Source organism: Coregonus lavaretus, assembly GCF_964263955.1.
Source record: "Coregonus lavaretus genome assembly, chromosome: 34".
In the NCBI taxonomy this organism is placed as follows: Eukaryota; Metazoa; Chordata; class Actinopteri; order Salmoniformes; family Salmonidae; genus Coregonus; species Coregonus lavaretus.
In genome coordinates, this window is record NC_140021.1 from 5,940,463 (window position 1) to 5,966,375 (window position 25,913).

General features: G+C 44.9%; 1 protein-coding gene across 1 annotated transcript in view; it reads left to right on the top strand.

Moving 5' to 3' along the window:
• The window catches only part of LOC311109253 (piezo-type mechanosensitive ion channel component 2-like), a gene marked incomplete at its 5' end in the record, with an annotated part of 193,925 nt that overhangs the window by 163,430 nt on the left and 4,582 nt on the right, over window positions 1-25,913 (top strand). The window contains 22 exons of the mRNA XM_084152091.1: window positions 2,419-2,537; window positions 5,476-5,556; window positions 8,915-9,018; window positions 9,392-9,490; window positions 10,397-10,526; window positions 11,781-11,846; window positions 12,093-12,259; window positions 12,622-12,815; window positions 15,484-15,663; window positions 18,141-18,461; window positions 18,606-18,842; window positions 19,366-19,624; window positions 20,503-20,685; window positions 20,906-21,173; window positions 21,327-21,516; window positions 21,755-21,902; window positions 22,097-22,311; window positions 22,492-22,650; window positions 23,290-23,437; window positions 23,681-23,869; window positions 24,096-24,188; window positions 24,470-24,639. Of these exons, the coding sequence (XP_084008217.1) occupies window positions 2,419-2,537; window positions 5,476-5,556; window positions 8,915-9,018; window positions 9,392-9,490; window positions 10,397-10,526; window positions 11,781-11,846; window positions 12,093-12,259; window positions 12,622-12,815; window positions 15,484-15,663; window positions 18,141-18,461; window positions 18,606-18,842; window positions 19,366-19,624; window positions 20,503-20,685; window positions 20,906-21,173; window positions 21,327-21,516; window positions 21,755-21,902; window positions 22,097-22,311; window positions 22,492-22,650; window positions 23,290-23,437; window positions 23,681-23,869; window positions 24,096-24,188; window positions 24,470-24,639 (3,720 nt within the window). The remainder of the gene's footprint in view (window positions 1-2,418; window positions 2,538-5,475; window positions 5,557-8,914; window positions 9,019-9,391; window positions 9,491-10,396; window positions 10,527-11,780; window positions 11,847-12,092; window positions 12,260-12,621; window positions 12,816-15,483; window positions 15,664-18,140; window positions 18,462-18,605; window positions 18,843-19,365; window positions 19,625-20,502; window positions 20,686-20,905; window positions 21,174-21,326; window positions 21,517-21,754; window positions 21,903-22,096; window positions 22,312-22,491; window positions 22,651-23,289; window positions 23,438-23,680; window positions 23,870-24,095; window positions 24,189-24,469; window positions 24,640-25,913) is intronic.

Consider the following 25,913-nt stretch of genomic DNA (forward strand, 5'->3'; position numbering starts at 1 on the left):
GGTTTGCCCTTTTCTTGTGGCAACAGGTCACAAATCTTGCTGCTGAGATAGCACACTGTGGTTTTTCACCCAGTAGATAAGGGAGTTTATCAAAATTGGGTTTGTTTCGAATTCTTTGTGATCTCTGTAATCTGAGGGAAATATATGTCTCTAATATGGTCATACATTTGGCAGGAGGTTAGGAAGTGCAGCTCAGTTTCCACCTCATTTTGTGGGCAGTGTGCACATAGCCTGTCTCTCTTGAGAGCCAGGTCTGCCTACGGCGGCCTTTCTCAATAGCAAGGCTATGCTCACTGAGTTTGTACATAGTCAAAGCTTTCCTTAAGTTTTGGTCAGTCACAGTGGTCAGGTATGTACTCTCTGTTTAGGGCCAAATAGCATTCTAGTTTGCTCTGTTTTTTAGTTAATTCTTCCAATGTGTCAAGTAATTATCTTTCTGTTGTCTCATGATTTGGTTGGGTCTAATTGTATTGCTGTCCTGGGGCTCTGTGGGGTCTCTTTGTGTTTGTGACCAGAGCCCCAGGACCAGTTTACTTAGAGGACTCTTCTCCAAGTTCATCTCTCTGTAGGTGATGGCTTTGTTATGGAAGTTTTGGGAATCGCTTCCTTTTAAGTGGTTATAGAATTTAACGGCTCTTTTCTGGATTTTGATCATTAGCGGGTATTGGCCTAATTCTGTTCTGCATGCATTATTTGGTGTTTTGTTGTACACAGAGGATATTTTTGCAGAATTCTGCATGCAGAGTCTCAATTCGGTGTTTGTCCAATTTTGTGAATTATTGGTTGGTGAGCGGACCCCAGACCTCACAACCATAAAGGGCAATGGGTTCTATAACTGATTCAAGTATTTTACGTAATTGGTATGTCAAATGTTATGTTCCCTTTGATGGCATAGAAGCCCTTCTTGCCTTGTCTCTCAGATCGTTCACAGCTTTGTGGAAGTTACCTGTGGCGCTGATGTTTAGGCCGAGGTATGTATAGTTTTATGTGTGCTCTAGGACAAAGGTGTCTAGATGGAATTTGTATTTGTGGTCCTGGCAACTGGACCTTTTTTTGGAACACCATTATTTTTGTCTTACTGAGATTTAGTCAGGGCCCAGGTCTGACAGAATCCTTGCAGAAGATCTAGGTGCTGCTGTAGGCCCTCCTTGGTTGGTGACAGAAGCACCAGATCATCAGCAAACAGTAGACATTTGACTTCAGATTCTAGTAGGGTGAGGCCGGGTGCTGCAGACTGTTCTAGTGCCCTCGCCAATTCGTTGATATATATGTTGAAGAGGTTGGGGCTTAAACTGTATCCCTGTATCACCCCACGGCCCTGTGGAAGAAATGTGTGTGTTTTTTGCCAATTTTACCGCACATTTGTGTTTGTGTTCATGGATTTCATAATGTCGTATGTTTTTCCCCAACCCCACTTTCCATCAATTTGTATAGCAGACCCTCATGCCAAATTGAGTCAAAAGCTTTTTTGAAATCAACAAAGCATGAGAAGACTTTCCTTTGTTTTGTTTTGTTTGTTTGTCAATTAGGGTGTGCAGGGTGAGTACGTGGTCTGTCGTAGGGTAATTGGTAAAAAGACAATTTGACATTTGCTCAGTACATTGTACTCTCTCTCTCTCTCTCTCTCTCTCTCTCTCTCTCTCTCTCTCTCTCTCTTCTCTCTCTCTCTCTCTCTCTCTCTCTCTCTCTCTCTCTCTCTCTCTCTCTCTCTCTCTCTCTCTCTCTCTCTCTCTCTCTATCTGTCTCTGTCTCTCTCTCTATCTGTCTCTCTCTCACTCTCTCTGTCTCTCTGTGTCTCTCTCTCTCTCTCTCTCTCTCTCTCTCTCTCTCTCTCTCTCTCTCTCTCTCTCTCTCTCTCTCTCTCTCTCTCTCTCTCTCTGTCTATCGGTCTCTCTCTCTCTCTCTCTCTCTCTCTCTCTCTCTCTCTCTCTCTCTCTCTATCTGTCACTGTCTCTGTCTCTCTCTCTATCTGTCTCTCTCTCACTCTGTCTCTCTGTGTCTCTCTCTCTCTCTTCTCTCACTCTCTCTGTCTCTCACTCTCTCTGTCTCTCTCTCTCTCTCTCTCTCTCTCTCTCTCTCTCTCTCTCTCTCTCTCTCTCATTCTCTCTCTCTCTCATTCTCTCTCTCTCTCTCTCTCTCTCTCTCTCTCTCTCTCTCTCTCTCTCTCTCTCTCTCTCTCTCTCTCTCTCATTCTCTCTCTTTCTCTCTCTCTCTCTCTCTCTCTCTCTACCGGATACCAGTCTGAACACATCCACACACCAACTCCAAGCCAGACACTAGCCCCTATTACTGCCCCACCCACTTCTTGCGTGGAGGAGATTTCACCGCAAGCCCAAAGTACAAATTCATTGTCAATTATACACAGTGGTCAGAGCCTATTGGTCATTAGTGGTTGTTTCTATCTCTGTGTCCAATCAGAATGGACCGCATCAAGAGTCGGCAGCAGAAGTTCAAGAGGGGGAAGGAGAGGATTTTGAGCTTAGCGCAGGAGAGCGGAGACGCAGGCCACGGCTTCACCGAGGACGAGGAGGATGAAGGTGGGGCTTCTGGGCCTTGAGGAACTAAAAGCCATGATTGATTGAATGATATTGTGTGTCCTGCCAACCCATGTAGGCCTATAAAGTTTTGCTGATTTAACGATAAGTCTGTTTGACATATCACAACAATTACATAATATACACTGTCCATTCAAACCATCATGTACTCCCTGTTCACCCACAACTGCATGGCCAAGCACAACTCCAACACCATCATTATGTTTGCTGACGACACAACAGTGGTGGGCCTGATCACCGACAACGATGAGACAGCCTATAGGGAGGAGGTCAGAGACCTGGCAGTGTGGTGCCAGGACAACAACCTCTCCCTCAATGTCAGCAAGAGAAAGGAGCTGATCGTGGACTACAGGAAAAGGAGGGCCGGACAGGCCACCATTAACATCGATAGGGCTGTAGTGGAGCGGGTCGAGAGTTTCAAGTTCCTTTGGTGTCCACATCACCAACAAACTATCATGGTCCAAACACACCAAGACAGTCGTGAAGAGGGCACGACAACACTTTTCCCCCCTCAGGAGACTGAAAAGTTTTGGCATGGGTCCCCAGATCCTCCAAAAAGTTATATAGCTGCACCATCGAGAGCATCCTGACCGGTTGCATCACCGCCTGGTATGGCAACTGCTTGGCATCTGACCGTAAGGCGCTATAGAGGGTAGTATGGCCCATTACATCACTGGGGCCAAGCTTCCTGCCATCCAGGACCTATATACTAGGCGGTGTCAGAGGAAGGCCCTAAAAATTGTCTAAGACTCCAGTTACCCAAGTCATAGACTGTTCTCTCTGCTACCGCACGGCAGGCGGTACCGGAGCATCAAGTCTAGGTCCAAAAGGCTCCTTAACAGCTTCTACTCCCAAGCCATAAGACTGCTGAACATTTAATCAAATGGCCACCCGGACTATTTACATTGACCCCCCCCCCCCCCCCCCCAGCTGTTACTCGCTGTTTATTATCTATGCATAGTCACTTTACGCCTACCTACAGTTGAAGTCGGAAGTATACATACACCTTAGCAAAATACATTTAAACTCAGTTTTTCACAATTCCTGACATTTAATCCTAGTAAAAATTCCCTGTCTTAGGTCAGTTAGGATCACCACTTTATTTTAAGAATGTGAAATGTCAGAATAATAGTAGAGAGAATAATTTATTTCAGCTTTTATTTCTTTCATCACATTCCCAGTGGGTCATAACTTTACATACACTCAATTAGTATTTGGTAGCATTGCCTTTAAATTGTTTAACTTGGGTCAAACATTTCGGGTAGCCTTCCACAAACTTCCCACAATAAGTTGGGTGAACTTTGGCCCATTCCTCCTGACAGAGCTGGTGCAACTGAGTCAGGTTTGTCCTTGCTCGCACATGCTTTTTCAGTTCTGCCCCCACATTTTCTATAGGATTGAGGTCAGGGTTTTGTGATGGCCACTCCAATACCTTGACTTTGTTGTCCTTAAGCCATTTTGCCACAACTTTGGAAGTATGCTTTGGGTCATTGTCCATTTGGAAGACCAATTTGTGACCAAGCTTTAACTTCGTGACTGATGTCTTGAGATGTTGCTTCAATATGTCCACATAATTTTCCTTCCTCATGATGCCATCTATTTTGTGAAGTGCACCAGTCCCTCCTGCAGCAAAGCACCCCCACAGCATGATGCTGCCACCCCCGTGCTTCACGGTTGGGATGGTGTTCTTCGGCTTGCAAGCCTTCCCCTTTTTCCTCCAAACATAACGATGGTCATTATGGCCAAACAGTTCTATTTTTGTTTCATCAGACCAGAGGACATTTCTCCAAAAAGTACGATCTTTGTCCCCATGTGCAGTTGCAAACCGTATTCTGGCTTTTTTATGGCAGTTTTTGAGCAGTGGCTTCTTCCTTGCTGAGCGGCCTTTCAGGTTATGTCGATATAGGCCTCGTTTTACTGTGGACATAGATACTTTTGTACCTGTTTCCTCCAGCATCTTCACAAGGTCCTTTGCTGTTGTTCTGGGATTGATTTGCACTTTTCGCACCAAAGTACATTCATCTCTAGGAGACAGAACGCGTCTCCTTCCTGAGCGGTATGACGGCTGCGTGGTCCCATGGTGTTTATACTTGCGTGCTATTGTTTGTACAGATGAACATGGTACCTTCAGGCGTTTGGAAATTGCTCCCAAGGATGTACCAGACTTGTAGAGGTCTACAGTTTTTTTTTTTTCTGAGGTCTTGGCTGATTTCTTTTGATTTTCCCATGATGTCAAGCAAAGAGGCACTGAGTTTGAAGGTAGGCCTTGAAATACATCCACAGGTACACCTCCAATTGACTCAAATGATGTCAATTAGCCTATCAGAAGCTTCTAAAGCCATGACATAATTTTTTGGAATTTTCCAAGCTGTTTAAAGGCACAGTCAACTTAGTGTATGTAAACTTCTGACCCATTGGAATTGTGATACAGTGAATTATAAGTGAAATAATCTGTCTGTAAACAATTGTTAGAAAAATTACTTGTGTCATGCACAAAGTAGATGTCCTAACCGACTTGCCAAAACTATAGTTTGTTAACAAGAAATTTGTGGAGTGGTTGAAAAACTAGTTTTAATGACTCCAACCTAAGTGCATGTAAACTTCCGACTTCAACTGTACATGTACAAATTACCTCGACTAACCTGTACCCCCGCACATTGACTCGGTACCGGTACCCCCTGTATATAGCCTTGTTATTGTTATTTTATTGTGTTACTTTTTATTTAATTATTATTAATAGTTTTTATTAATATTATCAATAATTTTATTTTTGACTTTAGTTTATTTAGTAAATATTTTCTTAACTCTATTTCATGAACTTTATTGTTGGTTAAGGGCTTGTAAGTAAGCATTTTGACAAATACAATTTGATTTGATTTGATCAAGTAATTGTAAGCTACAGAAATAGTTGTTTTTTCAGATAAAGAAAAGGCAGACAAAGAGAGGATCAGGGAGAAGAAAAAGAAGCGGTGGTGGAGACCGTGGGTTGACCATGCATCCAGTGAGTGACCTTCAACCTTTCTATGTGATATTTGAAGCAATTCAGCTTTTAATATTCCACAGATAGTGTGTATTGCATGTGGCTGTCGTTACTGTACATGTAAACAAGTTAGACATGAATTTGTTTTTTTGACACTCAAGATGAATACCATATCTTATTTGAGTTTGTCATTACATGAATAAATGTATGTACCACAGGAGGCTGGTGAGGGGAGGACGGCTCATAAAATGACTGGAATGAAATGAATGGAATGGTATCAAACACAAAGAAACCATGTGCTTGATGTTTAAATAGCATTCCATTTATTCCATTCCAGCCATTACTATGAGCCCTTCCTCCCCATTTAAGGTGCCCCAAGCTGCCAGTGGTGCAGAGTAAGTGAGCGGTGTTGAGCGGAAATCCTGTTCATCGCTCATTCCCGTTCATCGCTGATTCCCGTTCATCACTCATGGAGTGGTGAACGCTCCAGTGCTACACATCCTTTTCATACCGCTCCGCTAAAATCCGCTACGCGCTCACAGGAAAAAAAAACTGCCGCTCCGAATATTGCTCCATTAATTAAAATCACAATTTAACCAACACCCATCTACAGTCGTGGTCAAAAGTTTTGAGAATGACACAAATATTTGTCTTCACATAGTTCGCTGCTTCAGTGTTATGAGATATTTTTGTCAGATGTTATTATGGTATACTGAAGTATAATTACAAGCATTCCATAAGTGTCAAAGGCTTTTATTGACAATTACATTAAGTTTATGCAAAGAGTCAATATTTGCAGTGTTGACCCTTCTTTTTCAAGACCTCTGCAATCCGCCCTGGCATGCTGTCAATTAACTTCTGGGCCACATCCTGACTGATGGCAGCCCATTCTTGCATAATCAATGCTTGGAGTTTGTCCGAATTTGTGGGTTTTTGTTTGTCCACCCGCCTCTTGAGGATCGACCACAAGTTCTCAATGGGATTAAGGTCTGGGGAGTTTCCTGGCCATGGACCCAAAATGTCGATGTTTTGTTCCCCGAGCCACTTAGTTATCACTTTTACCTTATGGGAAGGTGCTCCATCATGCTGGAAAAGGCCTTGGTCGTCACCAAACTGTTCTTGGATGGTTGGGAGAAGTTGCTCTCGGAGGATGTGTTGGTACCATTCTTTATTCATGGCTGTGTTCTTAGGCAACATTGTGAGTGAGCCCACTCCCTTGGCTGAGAAGCAACCCCACACATGAATGGTCTCAGGATGCTTTACTGTTGGCATGATTTGTGGACTGATGGTAGCGCTCACCTTGTCTTCTCCAGACGAGGTGTTTTCCGGATGGATGCCCCAAACAATCGGAAAGGGGATTCATCAGAGAAAATGACTTTACCCCAGTCCTCAGCAGTCCAATCCCTGTCCCTTTTGCAGAATATCAGTCTGTCCCTGATGTTTTTCCTGGAGAGAAGTGGCTTCTTTGCTGCCCTTCTTGACACCAGGTCATCCTCCAACAGTCTTCGCCTCACTGTGCGTGCAGATGCACTCACACCTGCCTGCTGCCATTCCTGAGCAAGCTCTGCACTGGTGGTACCCCAATCCCGCAGATGAATCAACTTTAGGAGACGGTCCTGGCGCTTGCTGGACTTTCTTGGGCACCCTGACGCCTTCTTCACAACAATTGAACCTCTCTCCTTGAAGTTCTTGATGATCCGATAAATGGTTGATTTAGGTGCAATCTTACTAGCAGCAATATCCTTGCCTGTGAAGCCCTTTTTGTGCAAAGCAATGATGACGGCACGTGTTTCCTTGCAGGTAACCATGGTTAACAGAGGAAGAACAATGATTTCAAGAACCACCCTCCTTTTAAAGCTTCCAGTCTGTTATTCTAACTCAATCAGCATGACAGAGTGATCTCCAGCCTTGTCCTCGTCAACACTCTCACCTGTGTTAACGAGAGAATCACTGACATGATGGCAGCTGGTCCTTTTGTGCCAGGGCTGAAATGCAGTGGAAATGTTTTTTTGGTATTAAGTTCATTTTCATGGCAAAGAGGGACTTTGCAATTAATTGCAATTCATCTGATCACTCTTCATGACATTATGGAGTATATGCAAATTGCCATCATCAAAACTGAGGCAGCAGACTTTGTGAAAATTAGTATTTGTGTCATTCTCAAAACTTTTGACCACGACTGTATTTTTGTAACTACCTGGACCTACCATTTGGTTTTGAAGTTTTGAAACCAAACCATATGATTTGAATTAATAGTATTTTAATAAACATGAAAAGGTGAATGTATGAAGCGCTCATAATTTCAAATAGGCTACATGTCGTATTAAACAGCATATAAACACTCTAAATAGGTCAGGAGCCTAAGAAGGAACTAAAATGAATTATTTAGGCTATTTTATTTATATTATTTCAAGGCTACAAATAAATACATTGTGAAGCATTTGCAAGTGTGACACTAGGCTGGTAGGGACATAAAGCATTTAGCATTTAAACAACATTTTGTTGTTTTAAGTCATTATAGTCTATAAATTGCACATATACAGTGAGGGAAAAAAGTATTTGATCCCCTGCTGATTTTGTACGTTTGCCCACTGACAAAGAAATGATCAGTCTATAATTTTAATGGTAGGTTTATTTGAATAGTGAGAGACAGAATAACAACAACAAAATCCAGAAAAACGCATGTCAAAAATGTTATAAATTGATTTGCATTTTAATGAGGGAAATAAGTATTTGGGAAAGCTCCTTGAAAGCATAAAGGGAAAGCTCCTTGAAAGTGGGAATATGCCAGGCCTATTGAGCCAAAATCAATTATGGCCTATAGTATAGATAATAGAACAGAAATTAAGGACATTTTTAAGAGATCAGATTTTTAGTTTATAAATACTTTGCTACAATGACACACTTAGATAGCTACCCACCTCCTTCCTTTCTGTTAGCATGTGCACATAGTAAGTACACCATCATGCTTTCAGGATATGTGTCTTTTCAGATTCCACAATGATTATTTAGTTGTGAACACTACATCACCACACTCCCTCTCTTGCTCTTGGTCCTCATCTTTGTAAGTCACATTGATTTTGCACCTGTCTGTTTTATCAGTTTCTTTATTCAAATATTTAGTGAACTCCATGACAGTAGCTAAAGCAAGGGGCTATAGCAGCACACAAGTAGCCTACAAATGCATGCTGGGCCGGACATGTGGGCTAGAAGGCCGACGCTCCAGCCTTTGGGAATCTCGCTCCGCCCTCCAGCCAAATTGGGAACGCTCCACACTCCGCTCCGCTCCGCTCCGCTCACATACTCTGGTACAGTGTAATACACAAGTGGACTTGTGTAAGTGGGTAACCTTTAACCTTGTCTTTCACTCCTCTCTCAGTGGTGAGAAGTGGTAACTATTACCTGTTTGAGACGGACAGTGAAGAAGAGGAGGAGGAGGAGGATAAAGAGGTGGAAGAGCAGCCCAAGAAGTCTGCATTTCAGGTACTCTCCAACGCAGGAGGTAATCCCTTTACCACTGTCCTGCAATGTGAAAATATCCATTTTTGTCCAGCAACAGCAGTTTAATTGTTTTTTATGTGAATTTTTTTTTTCTTTATCAATTATTTAAACGGGACTGCTTGCTTCTATTTCTGTTAGAACCGATTTCTAATGTGTGATTGTTCTTATCACAGACGAGTAACAAGTCTAATTCCCAAATGTTGTTTAATTCTCTCCGCACTTAACAGTTTTCTCTCTTCTTAACCAAGTACTAACTGCTAACATACTTTGTCGTGAGTCCTGTTTGTTTGGCCTTTATTTCTGACAAATGTTATGTTCTTCTAACTCTCACCCCTGCTTTGTCCTCCCTTTATAGAGAGCAATCCGAAAGTTTGCCTCTGCCTTGCTGGCTTTACCAAAGTCTATCATTAAGCTGCCCAAAACTGCTCTGCAGTATTTAATGAGGGCAGCCAAGGTACTCTCACTACTAGGTCTCTATCTTGCATTTCACTTTTGTATGCTGTGTGTATGCTCTCCCCGTTGACCACTCCAGTCCAAGCCACTTTCTCACTACGTTATATGCATTTTCCCCTCTCACTCCAAAACATGACCACGATGTCAATAAAGTTCTGTTCAAATACCACGGCCCGCGTCATGACAAAATGGCGGCCGCTGATGATGCATGCAGTGGAAATTCAGTGAACTGTGTTGCTCTTCTGTTTCTAGAGTGGATCTCCTCCCTGTGTGTGCTTTGGGAGAGAGATGTGCATGTGTGGTGGTGGGTGGCTTTTCTTCCAGGGTAATTCTCTGTGGAGTTTGGTCTGTGTCTTAAACAGTGTTGGGATCAATAACATTTCAGTTGGGTCAATTTCAGGAAGTAAACTGAAATGTACTGAACTGAAATGGAATCTACCACAACCCTGGTCTCAAACTAGGAATGGTGGGTTGTGTTTATCTTGAGGGGCGCTTTTTCCATTGTAAATCCCTTTTTTGTTCCATTTACATAAACACATCCCATTTCACTGGATCAAAACACCCCCTGAAACTGGTCGCCTCTGTATCGTGTACTTTGTCAATGGCTTTTGCTTTTACCTGTGACTTACTGGTTGGTTGACTAGGGTATATTGTCTTTGGCTGCCTAATTCTAACACATTTCCCACACTCAACTCAACTCTTCGGTTTTGAGTGCGTGAACTAAATTTGAGCCACATTGCTAGACTTTCGATAAAACACTTGCACACCAATGGCAAGTCTGTCAACATGAACCTGACTCGCTAAAATCAAATATCTTAAAGGTGCGGTAAATGTCCCAATTAAACAGCCAAACATGCTTTGTGTTTGATCACTAGTCCACCAGTTTGTTACCGTCCTATCCCTACAGTTTGTGTACCACGCCTGGATGACCGACTCCAAGACGGCCATGAAGGAGCACAGCAAGGAGAAATGCAGCTTCTGGAAGAAATACACTGAAGGGAGCAGCAGCAAGCCAAGGAAAGAGGACCTGAGGGAAGGTATGAAGTGCAGCAGGAGGACCCAAGTTCTCATCCAAAGCAGATGAAAATAATAGCTTTTCAGTCGCCTCCATTTCTGGTGTAACCTGACTGAACACTGTGTAAATAGCCTGGTGTAACCCGACTGAACACTGTGTAAATAGCCTGGTGTAACCTGACTGAACACTGTGTAAATAGCCTGGTGTAACCCGACTGAACACTGTGTAAATAACCTGGTGTAACCAGACTGAGCACTGTGTAAATAACCTGGTGTAACCAGACTGAGCACTGTGTAAATAACCTGGTGTAACCAGACTGAGCACTGTGTAAATAGCCTGGTGTAACCCGACTGAACACTGTGTAAATAACCTGGTGTAACCAGACTGAGCACTGTGTAAATGTGAAACAATGGTGATTGCAGCATTCAGTTTGGCTAAACCAGACAATTCCCACCCATTGTAGGAGATTTAATATGCTAGCAGTTCTTCTGGGAAACGGGCCCCCACCTCCCAATGTTTACCCTCGTCTCACTGCCATCCGTCCACGCTGCACTTGTTGTGTTACAGTATGTTTCACCTCATCAGGTTTTCTCTCAGCCTCCGTGATGGTGTGGTATAGGCCCTAGACTAGTCATGAATGGGTATGTTGTGCCCTTTTTTTGTTCAAGAGCGCCTACTTAACAATTTGTTGCAGCCCTATTGGAAGCCATGCTGTGTCTAGTCCACAATCCCGCCAAGTCCCCCCTCCTCCCCCCGTCCTCCCCCCTCCTCCCTCCCTCCCTCCCTCCTCCCCACAGCCCAGCTACAGCTACATGCAGGGCCAAGGCATTCCTTGGTCTGAAGTATATGACGCCATGTTGGATTAGACATGGTCAATTCATCCCATATGACGGCTGGACTGACTGTGGACCTGGTTGGAATACAGTATGGTCTCTCAGTTCAGCCAAATAGTTTTACATGAGGTCTGGGAGAGGACAATAATGTCTTGGAATGGCTATGTAGATAGAGAACACCCACTGGGCACACACTGGTTGAATCAACGTTGTTTCCATGTCATTTCAATGAAATGACACGGAACCAACGTGGAATAAACGTTGAATTGACAACTGTGCCTAGTGGGCAACTTGTTCTGCAACAACAAAAAGTACCCTTTCAAACAATGGGATGTCATTGTTTGGAAGGGTACTTTTGCGTTACAGTTTTGTATCTTCATAGCATTTTATAATTTTGTATGATTCCATTGACTCATTCCATTTTCAATATATTTTCCATCCAGCAGTTCATGTTGTTATCGAAGAGGAGGACCAGGAGAACAGAGAGGAGAAGAAAACAGATGGACCAGGTAGGTGCAGTTCAAACCAGGGTTGGGGTCTATTTCATTTAAAGTCCATTTCAGGACGTGGAATTGGAAATGTAATTTTAGTTTACTTCCTAGTAGGTTGGGTTCCTCGACCCCCTGATTCAAAACCCAACCCAACCCACATGGCCCTCTGCATCAAGGAAGTTACAGTTATAAGTCTCAATGAATAAAGACTGATGTGGACTTGGCTGTTAAAAGACAACGTGTTGTCTTACTCCCTGTTCCCAGACAACGTCCTGAAGCGAGTCTTCAACATCGTCAAGTTCTCCTGGGTGTTGTTCCTGGCCATGTTGGACAGCGTCACAGCCTGGATCAACTCCATGTGTCAGGAACACCTGGACATCTCCACCGTGCTGCGCATCGAGCGCTGCATGCTCACACACGAGGTCAAAAAGGTAACGTCATGGCCAGGGGATTTAGAGTCTTTAAAACATGTATTTTGTGATCGTATTACAAGGTGTACTACCTGATACTCCAGGTGAATCGTCCAATGATGGATGAGAATGGGGATCCAGCTTTGTGAAAGTATATCTGCCTAGCAACAAAACCATTTAGTTGCATAATTACTTACCATGCCATACTGTAGTAAAACCATAGTAATAGCATTGGTATTATCTATTTCTACCAATAGCATAGTAATATCATTGGAATTACCTATTCCCAATGTTATTACATTGTTATTACATCCTATTTAATAAAATGAAGTGGGACTAGGACCAAACCATTCTAACAGGCATTCTTGGTCGTAACATTCCAGGGGAACAAGCCTTCCCGGGAGAGCATCCACGTGTACTACCGCAAGCAGATGTGCAAGGCGGCGTCCATTGAGTCGGGCCTGGAGATAACCGAGGAGGAGACGTGCCAGGACTGCATCCCTCACAAGGCTGAGAGGCAGAGCTGTGCCTGTCTGAAGAGCCAAGACTCTATGGTGTCTCACGATAGCCTGTCCAGGTAAGAGAATGGAGGAAAATAGACTTTTTGTTACAGTTATCACTTTTTATTATACAATTATTATTCCTCTAAAGAAGTGATGAGATTGAGCCACCTCTTCTCATAAAGAGGAAATACTTTTTAATATGAAAAATTATAATGTATAATATCCTGGTGATAGGTAAGAGGAGTCACGCATGACTGTAAGTGCTTTGAATAAAATCGTCTGCTAAATGGCATTTATAGTTATTATTATTATTATAGAAGAGAAGGCTGTTTAGCTGCTTCTTGATACTCCAAGGATATTGTAGTAAGCACACGCTACTTTAGTACCTTGCAGTTATAATACTCAAAACGTCAAGGGAAACGAAATAAAATAATCCAAAATGATATTGGCTGTTTTTGAAAGATGTCATGCTGTGCAGATGACAGTAGCACTCTTTCAGAGATCAGATTGGAACTTGATTTGCATTCCATCTGTGTGTAATAAAACCCACGCCTGGTGAATCGAGCCAAGTATTGCTCAAGTTATCCCATCTCAGCACGGCTACCATTACACGATAAACACTTACGTTACATAACCGTTTGACAGTATAATTATTCAATATTCAGCGGTTATGTTGTAGGGTTGTTTTGACATGACTTAGCTTTCTGTATTTCTGTGCTTCTTGTTGTTCCACACGGTTGTCTATTTTAGTGGTATTCTGTTATTTATTTGAGACTGAGGAGTGCCAGGCTCCTGGGTTTGTAAAGGGTTTTAAACCAGCCTGGCAGCATGAAACCGCATAGCTCTGTTCTGTTCTGCTCCTTTCTGCTTTGTTCTGTTCTGCTCTGTTCTGTTCTGTTCTGCTCTGTTCTGTTCCGTTCTGCTCTGTTCTGTTCTGCTCCGTTCTGCTCTGCTCTGTTCTGCTCCGTTCTGTTCTGCTCCTTTCTGCTCTGTTCTGTTCTGCTCTGTTCTGCTCCGTTCTGCTCTGTTCTGTTCTGCTCTGTTCTGCTCCGTTCTGTTCTGCTCTGTTCTGCTCCGTTCTGTTCTGCTCCTTTCTGCTCTGTTCTGTTCTGCTCTGTTCTGCTCCGTTCTGCTCTGTTCTGTTCTGCTCTGTTCTGTTCTGTTCTGTTCTGTTCTGCTTTGTTCTGTTCTGCTCTGTTCTGTTCTGTTCTGTTCTGTTCTGCTTTGTTCTGTTCTGCTCCTTTCTGCTCCGTTCTGCTCTGTTCTGCTCTGTTCTGCTCTGTTCTGTGCTGTTCTGCTCTGTTCTGCTCTGTTCTGCTCTGTTCTGCTCTGTGCTGTTCTGCTCTGTTCTGCTCTGTTCTGCTCCATTCTGCTCCGTTCTGCTCCGTTCTGTTCTGCTCTGTTCTGCTCTGTTATTTTCTGCTCTGTTCTGTTCTGCTCTGTTCTGTTCTGCTCCGTTCCGTTCCGTTCCGCTCTGCTCTGTTCTGTTCTGTTCTGTTCTGCTCTGTGCTGTTCTGCTCTGTTCTGCTCTGTTCTGCTCCATTCTGCTCCGTTCTGCTCCGTTCTGTTCTGCTCTGTTCTGCTCTGTTATTTTCTGCTCTGTTCTGCTCTGTTCTGTTCCGTTCTGTTCTGCTCTGTTCTGCTCTGTTATTTTCTGCTCTGTTCTGTTCTGCTCTGCTCTGTTCTGCTCCGTTCCGCTCTGCTCTGTTCTGTTCTGTTCTGCTCTGTTCTGTTCTGCTCTGTTCTGCTCTATTCTGCTCTGTTCTGCTCTGTTCTGTTCTGCTCTGTTCTGTCCTGAGAGCACTATTACCCACAGGCATTCTGTTCTCTGCCTAGACTCTGGCCTGGCGCAGACACACACACACACACACACACACACACACACACACACACACACACACACACACACACACACACACACACACACACACACACACACACACACACACACACACACACACACTCATACACACACTCATACACACACACTCATACACACACTCACACACACACTCACACACACATTCACACACACACTCACACACACACTCATACACACACTCACACACACACCCACACACTTACACACACTCATACACACACTCACACAGGTAGGCCGTCATTGTAAATAATAATTTGTTCTTAATTGATTTGCCTAGTTAAATAAAGGTAAAAACACACACACACACACACACACACACACACACACACACACACACACACACACACACACACAGTCTTGTACAGCTAACCTTGTGGGGACACACAATTCAGTCCCATTAAAAATCCTATTTTCCCTAAACCTTAACCTAAACCTAACCCTAACCCATACTCTTACCCTAACCCTAACCTTAACCCTAACCCTAACCCTAACCTTAACCCAAAAACCTAACCTTAACCCTAACCCAAAAACCTAACCTTAACCCTAACCCTAACCCTAAAACTACCCCTAGCTCCTAACCCTAACCCTTAATGTAATTATAACCCTAACACTGATTCTAACCTTAACCCTAAACCCCCTAGAAATAGCATTTGACCTCGTGGGGACTAACAAAATGTCCCCAGTTGGTCAAATTTCTGTTTGTTTACTATTCTTGTGTGGACTTCTGGTCCCCACAAGAATAGTTAAACACATCCACACTCACAGGCACGCAGACACACACACCACAGAAGGTAATGCATGGTCCATAGTCTGTGTAGAACACTGCATCAAACTTCATCTGTCTGTGTGTATTTCTCCAGTGCGTACACAGAGAGCACACTGCTCTACTCCTGTCGCTCCACTCTGGACCACACTGACATGGGTCCTGACAACATCCAGGTGCCCAAGACCAGCGAGCGTGCCCGTCCTAAACTCTGCAAGATGGATGGGCTGAATCTAATGTCCACCTCCTCAGCTGACAGCGGAGGCAGCCAGGCCAGGTAGGAAATGACAAACAAAACTCCTCCTTCTATTTCTCTCCTCTCATCCCTCATCCTTCACTCTCTACTCTTCTCATCCCTCATCCTTCACTCTCTACTCTTCTCTACCTTCATCCTTCACTCTCTACTCTTCTCTGCCTTCATCCTTCACTCTCTACTCTTCTCTACCTTCATCCTTCAATCTCTACTCTTCTCTGCCTTCATCCTTCACTCTCTACTCTTCTCTACCTTCATCCTTCACTCTCTACTCTTCTCTGCCTTCATCCTTCACTCTCTACTCTTCTCTACCTTCATCCTTCACTCTCTACTCTTCTCTACCTTCATCCTTCACTCTCTACTCTTCTCTGCCTTCATCCTTCACTCTCTACTCTTCTCTGCCTTCATCCTTCACTCTCTACTCTTCTCTACCTTCATCCTACACTCTCTACTCTTCTCTGCCTTCATCCTTCACTCTCTACTCTTCTCATCCCTCATCCTTCACTCTCTACTCTTCTCTGCCTTCATCCTTCACTCTCTACTCTTCTCTGTCTTCATCCTTCACTCTCTACTCTTCTCTGCCTTCATCCTTCACTCTCTACCCTTCTCTACCTTCATCCTTCACTCTCTACTCTTCTCTACCTTCATCCTTCACTCTCTACTCTTCTCTGCCTTCATCCTTCACTCTCTACTCTTCTCTACCTTCATCCTTCACTCTCTACTCTTCTCTGCCTTCATCCTTCACTCTCTACTCTTCTCTGCCTTCATCCTTCACTCTCTACTCTTCTCTACCTTCATCCTTCACTCTCTACTCTTATCTACCTTCATCCTTCACTCTCTACTCTTCTCTACCTTCATCCTTCACGCTCTACTCTTCTCTGCCTTCATCCTTCACTCTCTACTCTTCTCTGCCTTCATCCTTCACTCTCTACTCTTCTCTACCTTCATCCTTCACTCTCTACTCTTCTCTGCCTTCATCATTCACTCTCTACTCTTCTCTGCCTTCATCCTTCACTCTCTACTCTTCTCTACCTTCATCCTTCACTCTCTACTCTTCTCTGCCTTCATACTTCACTCTCTACTCTTCTCATCCCTCATCCTTCACTCTCTACTCTTCTCTACGTTCATCCTTCACTCTCTACTCTTCTCATCCCTCATCCTTCACTCTCTACTCTTCTCTACCTTCATCCTTCACTCTCTACTCTTCTCTATCTTCATCCTTCACTCTCTACTCTTCTCATCCCTCATCCTTCACTCTCTACTCTTCTCATCCCTCATCCTTCACTCTCTACTCTTCTCATCCCTCATCCTTCACTCTCTACTCTTCTCTGCCTTCATCCTTCACTCTCTACTCTTCTCTACCTTCATCCTTCACTCTCTACTCTTCTCTGCCTTCATCCTTCACTCTCTACTCTTCTCATCCCTCATCCTTCACTCTCTACTCTTCTCTACCTTCATCCTTCACTCTCTACTCTTCTCTGCCTTCATCCTTCACTCTCTACTCTTCTCATCCCTCATCCTTCACTCTCTACTCTTCTCTACCTTCATTCTTCACTCTCTACTCTTCTCTACCTTCATCCTTCACTCTCTACTCTTCTCATCCCTCATCCTTCACTCTCTACTCTTCTCATCCCTCATCCTTCACTCTCTACTCTTCTCTGCCTTCATCCTTCACTCTCTACTCTTCTCTACCTTCATCCTTCACTCTCTACTCTTCTCTGCCTTCATCCTTCACTCTCTACTCTTCTCTACCTTCATCCTTCACTCTCTACTCTTCTCATCCCTCATCCTTCACTCTCTACTCTTCTCTACCTTCATCCTTCACTCTCTACTCTTCTCTACCTTCATTCTTCATTCTCTACTCTTCTCATCCCTCATCCTTCACTCTCTACTCTTCTCTGCCTTCATCCTTCACTCTCTACTCTTCTCTACCTTCATCCTTCACTCTCTACTCTTCTCATCCCTCATCCTTCACTCTCTACTCTTCTCTGCCTTCATCCTTCACTCTCTACTCTTCTCTACCTTCATTCTTCACTCTCTACTCTTCTCTGCCTTCATCCTTCACTCTCTACTCTTCTCTACCTTCATCCTTCACTCTCTACTCTACCAACAGCCGTGTGTGTAAACAAACTCTATTTCTGTGTTTCATTATCTTGAGTAAATTAGGTAATACAATAGATAGTTCCTGTCCTGGATGCTGATTGGCTTATACCGTATTCCAGATGTATTTTATTAAAACAATGGAATATACCTGTTTACTGTTCTATCTGAATTATCACTATACATCCTCTCTATGGCCAGCCAGGCAATTCATACACTTCCTCTCCATGAAGTCCCCCATGGGAACGATGTTGAATATATGCACCATGTGACAAAAGCTTCCAAATACAGTAGATACACAGTATGTGGATTATTGACTAGTAATACTGGAATTAAGAGTTGTGGACAGATGAGTTCCAGCACATGAACACTCCATTATCTTGCCTCTCTCTCCCTACTAGTGAGCACACCCAGTGCACAGCCCTCTGCTCCCGCCAGGAGACCACCGACACCATCGAGGAGCCAGACCAGGACCTCCAAGACCCCCACTCCTCTTACACTGAGACCCCATCCACCTCTACCTCTATGGGGCTGTACATGGACCGTGATGGGGGTCTTCTCTCCAGGTCCAGGGGTATGGACTGGGACAGCGGGGACAGCGTCCTGGAAGCCGAACAGGCAGGGTGGGGGAGGGGACCGTGCTACGCCCACCAGAGTGAGCTCCAGCTCTACCAGGCAGACCTCCCCAGTACAACCCCCACAGACACAGACATCCCCCCCTCGTACAGCAGAGCCACAGGCCTGGACAGGGAGGGGGCCTGGTACAGCAGAGCTACAGGACTGGACAGGGAGGGGGCCTCGTACAGCAGAGCTACGGGCCTGGACAGGGAGGGGGCCTCGTACAGCAGAGCTACGGGCCTGGACAGGGAGGGGGCCTCGTACAGCAGAGCCACGGGCCTGGACAGGGAGGGGGCATCGTACAGCAGAGCCACGGGCCTGGACAGGGAGGGGGCTGAGCGGGCCTCATCCAGTAGGACGCATCATGAGAAGAGGTTGGTTGTGGTGACACCTGACGAGAAGTCTGATTTTCTGTCGGGCGTCACGAGCGCCGCGTTTCCCTCGCTCACCCACGAGCTGACGGCCAGCGATCTGCTACGCAATAGGTATTGTATTTCATCGCAGCTTGTCTTGCATTGCCAATTAAAATACTTCCAAATCTCGTTCATCTCTCAGCTATTAGAAAGCCTGAAATCGAGATCCAGTCAAGGCTAAAGATTTGTTTGTTTGACAATTCTAAAGGCTTTAGAATTTTTAGAGTCCACCTTCATAGACCTTATCTCTCTTCCTCTTCCTCTCTTCCGGTCTCTCCCTCTCTCCACATCTCACTCTCTCTCTCTCTCTCTCTCTCTCTCTCTCTCTCTCTCTCTCTCTCTCCACATCTCTCTCTCTCTCTCTCTCTCTCTCTCCCTCTCTCCACATCTCACTCTCTCTCTCTCTCTCTCTCCCTCTCTCCACATCTCTCTCTCTCTCTCTCTCTCTCTCTCTCCCTCTCTCCACATCTCTCTCTCTCTCTCTCTCTCCATATCTCTCTCTCTCTCTCTCTCTCTCTCTCTCTCTCTCTCTCTCTCTCTCTCTCTCTCTCTCTCTCTCTCCCCTCTTTGTCTCTCCCCCCCCTTTCTCCATCAGGATGTTCTACGATGAAGAGTTGGAGGATTCAGAGCGTTTCTACGGCGACCAGCCGGCGCTGCTGCAGCTGCTTTATGCCCTGTACAACATGCTGGTGGCCCACTCAGAGATGGTGTGTTTCCTGGTCATCATCCTCAACCACATGATCTCAGCGTCCGTGGCCACCCTCGTCCTGCCCATCTTCATCTTCCTCTGGGCCATGCTGTCGGTCCCCAGGCCTAGCAAACGTTTCTGGATGACCGCTATCGTCTACACAGAGGTATTAACACACAGAAGCACATTAATAATAAATAATACTGTATATTTATTTTATATAGCGCTTTTTATACAGAATCTCAGTCGCTTTAAACAAATTTTTTATAAATTCAGGAAACATGCAGTTCATGGGAGATGGTCTTCCACAGCCAGATCATTATGCAGTTCAGTAAAGGAGTAACTAGCTTAAGTGGAGGTGTCGGCGATGGTGCAGCCAGGGAGGGAGAAACATCAGTCAGACATCATCAGGCACCTCTGTCTCAGAAGTTCACAGCTACTCCTGCTCTGTAGGTAGGCTGGACAGTCCACCACCGAAAGTGTAGCACCCACCTGGGTGATGCTTTAGCAGCTATAAGCACCTGAGAGACCACCACACCTCGGCAGTAGTCAGTAACAGTGTCCTACAAGGCGAGCCTCTGTCATCCCCTCACACCACAGTCCACATCCTTCTAGAAACGGGGGCTGGTGGAATAAAAAGCCGGTGCTGTGTTGATCAGGTGTTGATGCGTCATTCAAATTAGATTAGCCAGCTAGCTAGTTGGACATTAGTCAGGCTCTTATCAATGTAAATCTGCCCTGACCCCTGGTCCTTTGCCGTTTTAAAGAGATAGTTCACCCAAATTATTAAGGTGAACCATCCCTTAAAAAATTATATTTCATCATTTTCATGAATATATTTGTTTCTTTCTGGCATTCTCAAGTGACACATTTTGCTTTATCCAGCTATGAAAAATAAAGTTGTTGTTTAAACATGCTCAGTGTTACTGCACTGTACTCAATAATTATTTGTGTTGATAGACAATGTTGCTATTTCTTGATTTTATCACTCAGGCAGCTGCTATATGTTTTTGAATGTGTTTCCCCTTCTCTCTGTACCACCAGGTCACCATTGTGATCAAGTACTTCTTCCAGTTTGGTTTCTTCCCCTTCAACCAGAACATTGAGCTGGACAAGTCAAAACCGTTCCATCCTCCCAACATCATCGGTGTGGAGAAGAAGGAGGGATATGTGCACTATGACCTGGTTCAGCTGCTAGCTCTGTTCTTCCACCGATCTATTCTCAAGGTGCCCACTAAGTCTTGCTAGGTGTGATGCCTATCAGCTACAGTACATGGTTATTCCTTTAAAGGGATAGTTCACTTTTTCGAAAATAAGGTTTACAAAAAAAAAGTGGACTACACCTTTAACTATGTTGTTAATTCTGATTTATTACCTGTATTGATACACAGTTATATTTAGCACACTGAATGGCTTAACCATCCTATTCCTTGGTGTTGACCTCCAGTGTCATGGGCTGTGGGATGAGGATGACCCCAGGGGAGGAGGGGGGGAAACCCCCAAGCAGCACCAGCATGAGAGGGAGAAGAGGACCAGCTCCAGGCCAGTGAAGAAGCAGGCCTCGGGGGGCAGCAGCTCCCTGCTGGAGTCGGTCCGCGCCCGCTTCCCCCACCGCTTCCACTCCCTGTCCACCCCCACCCCACTGCGCCGCAAGAGCTCCAGCTCCGCCTCCCACCTTTCCCAGTGCACCATGCGCTCCGCCCACTCCAAAGGAGGTGAGGTCACGAGTCTCGATGGCTCTTATGTGCTGAAGAATCACTCCCTTGTTGGGCTTAGATACGTTTGGGGGAAATATCTAGACTTTGAATTATGAACCAACTGAATATCATTTGTGAGCCCTATGTCTTCCAAACCTGGTGACTCCACAGACAGTGTGAGCTCACGGCCCAGCCTGCGGAGAGGGGACAGCCTGCAGAGAGGGGACAGCCTGCGGAGAGGGGACAGCCTGCGGAGAGGGGACAGCCTGCGGAGAGGGGACAGCCTGCGGAGCAAGAAGGAGATGATCCTGGAGAAACTCAGAGAGCAGCTCATCAAAGCCAAGAGCTTCACTGTCAGAAGGTAGGTGTACTGACTTGAAGGTGCCATATTACTGTTATTAGGCTGCTAACTGGCAGGATTCAGTCACTTTTCAGGATAATAAATTATGAAATGGTGGCTTTACTGTGAATCTCTAAGCCTGATTGATTTTGATGCACACAAACAGTTAAAAACGACATTAACCGTTCATAAAGGTATTTAGTTTATCTTGTCTACTTTGTTTACATGAACAGATCATTGTTTCTTTGCCTCCCTGTAGAACTCTGGAGATCTACATCCCCATCCGTCAGTTCTTCTACAACCTGATCCACCCAGAGTACAGTGCGGTGACAGACGTCTATGTGCTCATGTTCCTGGCCGACACCGTCGACTTCATCATCATCGTCTTCGGCTTCTGGGCTTTTGGGGTAAGTTTGATATATGATATGTCAGTGATACAATTCTAGTATAAACTGTCGTTATTCATTGTGTTTGTGATTGAAACCCAGTGTAATGAATTTCAATTGTCCCTAAATGGACAAGAACACTTTTGAACTTCAAACAAAAAAACAAAAAAAATATCCAAATGAATACCATAACATGTCTTCCTGTACCCCAACAGAAACACTCTGCGGCGGCTGACATCACTTCTTCCCTGTCGGAGGACCAGGTTCCCGAAGCCTTCCTGGTGATGGTGCTGATCCAGTTTGGCACCATGATCATCGACCGAGCCCTCTACCTTCGCAAGACCGTCATGGGAAAAGTCATCTTCCAGGTCATCCTGGTGTTTGGTATCCACTTCTGGATGTTCTTCATCCTGCCTGGAGTCACAGAGAGGTATGAATGTGGAGGAATAACATGTATTTATTTAGTTATTTAATCATTTAGTCATAACCAGTTCCCTCTTTCTTTTAAATCCATTGCTTACTAAATAGTTGCATTAGTAAGTAACGCATAATTAGGTTTTCATGTTACTTTGAAAATGCACATTAACATTGTTTCCATGTCACTCACCAGACGGTTCAGTCAGAACACAGTGGCCCAGCTGTGGTACTTCGTCAAGTGCATCTACTTTGGCCTGTCGGCCTATCAGATCCGCTGTGGCTACCCCACCCGCGTCCTGGGCAACTTCCTCACCAAGAGTTACAACTACCTCAACCTTTTCCTCTTCCAAGGGTGAGTGCTCTTGAGGCCACTTGTGACCACAATCACCAATTGAGAATACAATAATGAAAAGAGACTCATAAGCAGTGTTGGGGGTAATGCGTTTCAAAAGTAGTGCATTAGGTAATCAGATTACTTTTTATGAGTAACTAGTAATGTGGATCGCTTTACTTTTAAAAACTGGGTAATATAAATATAGTTACTTTGTCAAGTAACGTGTGTGTTACTTTCAGAATCATATCTCTACCAGGCGCATGTTTCCATGATCCGATCTCGACTTGTTTCCTCATTTAGTTCTCGAGCTAGCGGAGAAAGGCTGTTTGGAGAAATGTCATGACAGCTGCTGTCCATAGAAATGTAAAGAGGGTGCACCTCTGATCTTTGCCATTGATCGCTTCTGTAATATCAAAGCCCATAGAGGGCTTCACCATCTAGTGGGAAGTGTGCCCTCTATACATCTCTATGGGTCCAGAACCGGCGGCTCAAGAGTACAGATGTTTGGCTTATGGCCACCAATGGCTGCCTGCCATAAGCTGCTTCATTACTATTGTCCTAACGTTGTGCTAACGTTGTCCTAACATTGCCCTAACATTGCCCTATTGTTGCCCTAACGTTGTCCTAACATTGCCCTAACGTTGTCCTGGTCCCCAGGTTCCGCCTGGTCCCATTCCTGACGGAGCTGCGAGCGGTGATGGACTGGGTGTGGACGGACACCACCCTCAGCCTGTCCAGCTGGATCTGTGTAGAGGACATCTACGCCCATATCTTTGTCCTCAAGTGCTGGAGGATGTCAGAGAAGGTGAGGGACCACGGCCCGCTGTGTTAGTTCTCCTCTAGGACCTCCCTATCCATCTCTGAATGATGCTTAGAGTGGAAGAAGATAGTATGTTGTCAGAGAGGCTATGTGGAAATGAGATACAGCAAGTCTATGCAGGACAATCCTCACACGGCGCACCAAGTTTAAAAAAATTCATAGAAACTGTAACTAAACTTGATAGTTTATTTCCTGGAACAATTTGTTCTATTCCTGTATGTTTACCAGAGGTACCCCCAGCCTCGCGGGCAGAAGAAGAAGAAGGTGGTGAAGTATGGGATGGGAGGTTTGATTGTCATGCTGCTCATCTGCATCGTTTGGTTCCCGCTGCTCTTCATGTCGCTGGTCAAGTCCGTGGCCGGGGTGGTCAACAAACCTCTGGACGTGTCGGTCACCATCACCCTGGGAGGCTTTCAGGTAGCGCCACTCATGTTGACCACAGTCTTATATAGAGAGGCAGTTTGGCCGCCATTTTGCACACTGGACCCCATGTTAACACATTTTGGTAGAAACCGCAATCCAGACTCTATCTATAGCTCTGGGATCTAAGGTGTGTAGACGTTTTCATTTCTTTTACTGACTTTTGTCAGATGTCACATTTATATCTATTTTAATATTATAACGTTGGTATTTCTTCCTTCAGCCCATCTTCACTATGAGTGCCCAGCAAAATCAACTGAAGGACATCAGCAAAGCAGATTTTGCAGACTTCATGAATTCATACAATTACATTCCGGTAAGAAGACCACCCATTTTACAGCTTGCTTTCTAAATCATAATCTTAGGCCATACAATACAACAAATATTTCAAATATTTCTCAGGATTTCCAAATATCTTGTGATGATATAGGTTTGAATACTATTACATTCTGGTTTGAATATATGACTGTGTATTGAATGAATGTGTATTACTATAACAAAGACCTGTCTTGTCCCACTCAAAAGGGACTTTGTGCATCTAAGTGTTGTACAGTATTTTTGGGTAGTTGTAATATTTCAATAATTCTATCAATGCAGTCAGCGATGCAGTTCCTGGAGGCGTACACGTCAGAGGACGTGACTGTGGCGGAGCTGGAGGGCAGTTCCAACTCCCTGTGGACCATAAGCCCCCCCAGCAGGAAGAACCTGATGGAGGTTCTCAGCAAGGAGGAATACTTCCCTGTCACCATGTCCTGGACCATCCAGAGGTAAGTGTAACAGGGCACCAGAAAAGAAAATAGACTGAAACGGGGAGGGACAACCTGGACCAATAAGATATGCCAATGGCACGTTGTGTTTGCTAATCCAAGTTTATCATTTTAAAAGGCTAATTGATCATTAGAAAACCCTTTTGCAATTATGTTAGCACAGCTGAAAACTGTTGTGCTGATTAAAGAAGCAATAAAACTGGCCTTCTTGGTGTAACAGTGTTGCTTCCGTCCCTCTCCTCGCCCCTACCTGGGCTTGAACCAGGGACCCTCTGCACACATCGACAACAGTCACCCTCGAAGCACCGTTACCCGTCGCTCCACAAAAGCCTCGGCCCTTGCAGAGCAAGGGAAACAACTACTTCAAGGTCTCAGAGCGAGTGACGTCACCGATTGAAATGCTACTAGCACGCACCGCTAACTAGCTAGCCATTTCACACCGGTTACACTCACCCCCCTTTTGACCTCCTCCTTTTCCGCAGCAACCAGTGATCCGGGTCAACAGCATCAATGTAACAGTGTTGCTTCCGCCCCTCTCCTCGCCCCTACCTGGGCTTGAACCAGGGACCCTCTGCACACATCGACAACAGTCACCCTCGAAGCACCGTTACCTGTCGCTCCACAAAAGCCGCGGCCCTTGCAGAGCAAGGGAAACAACTACTTCAAGGTCTCAGAGCGAGTGACGTCACCGATTGAAATGCTACTAGCGCGCACCGCTAACTAGCTAGCCATTTCACACCGGTTACATTGAGACTAGTTGAGTATCTGGAGCATCAGCAATTGTGGGTTCAATTACATTTTTTAAAAAATTTAGGCATTTAGCAGACGCTCTTATCCAGAGCGACTTACAGTTAGTGAATGCATACGTTTTTTAAATTTCTTTATTTGTTTTAGTTTTTTCATACTGGCCCCCCGTGGGAAATGAACCCACATCCCTGCCGGCCAAACCCTCCCCTACCTTGGACGACGCTGGACCAATTGTGCGCCGCCCATGGGTCTCCCGGTTGCAGCTGGCTCCGACAGAGCCTGGACTCGAACCAGGATCTCTAGTGGCACAGCTAGCACTGCGATGCAGTGCCTTAGACCACTGCACCACTCGGGAGTCATAATTACATAATCAAATCAAATCAAAATGGCCAGAAACTAATAACTTTCTTCTGAAACTCGTCAGTCTATTCTTGTTCTGAGAAATGAAGGCTATTCCATGCGTGAAATTGCCAAGAAACTGAAGATCTCGTACAACACTGTGTACTACTCCCTTCACAGAACAGCGC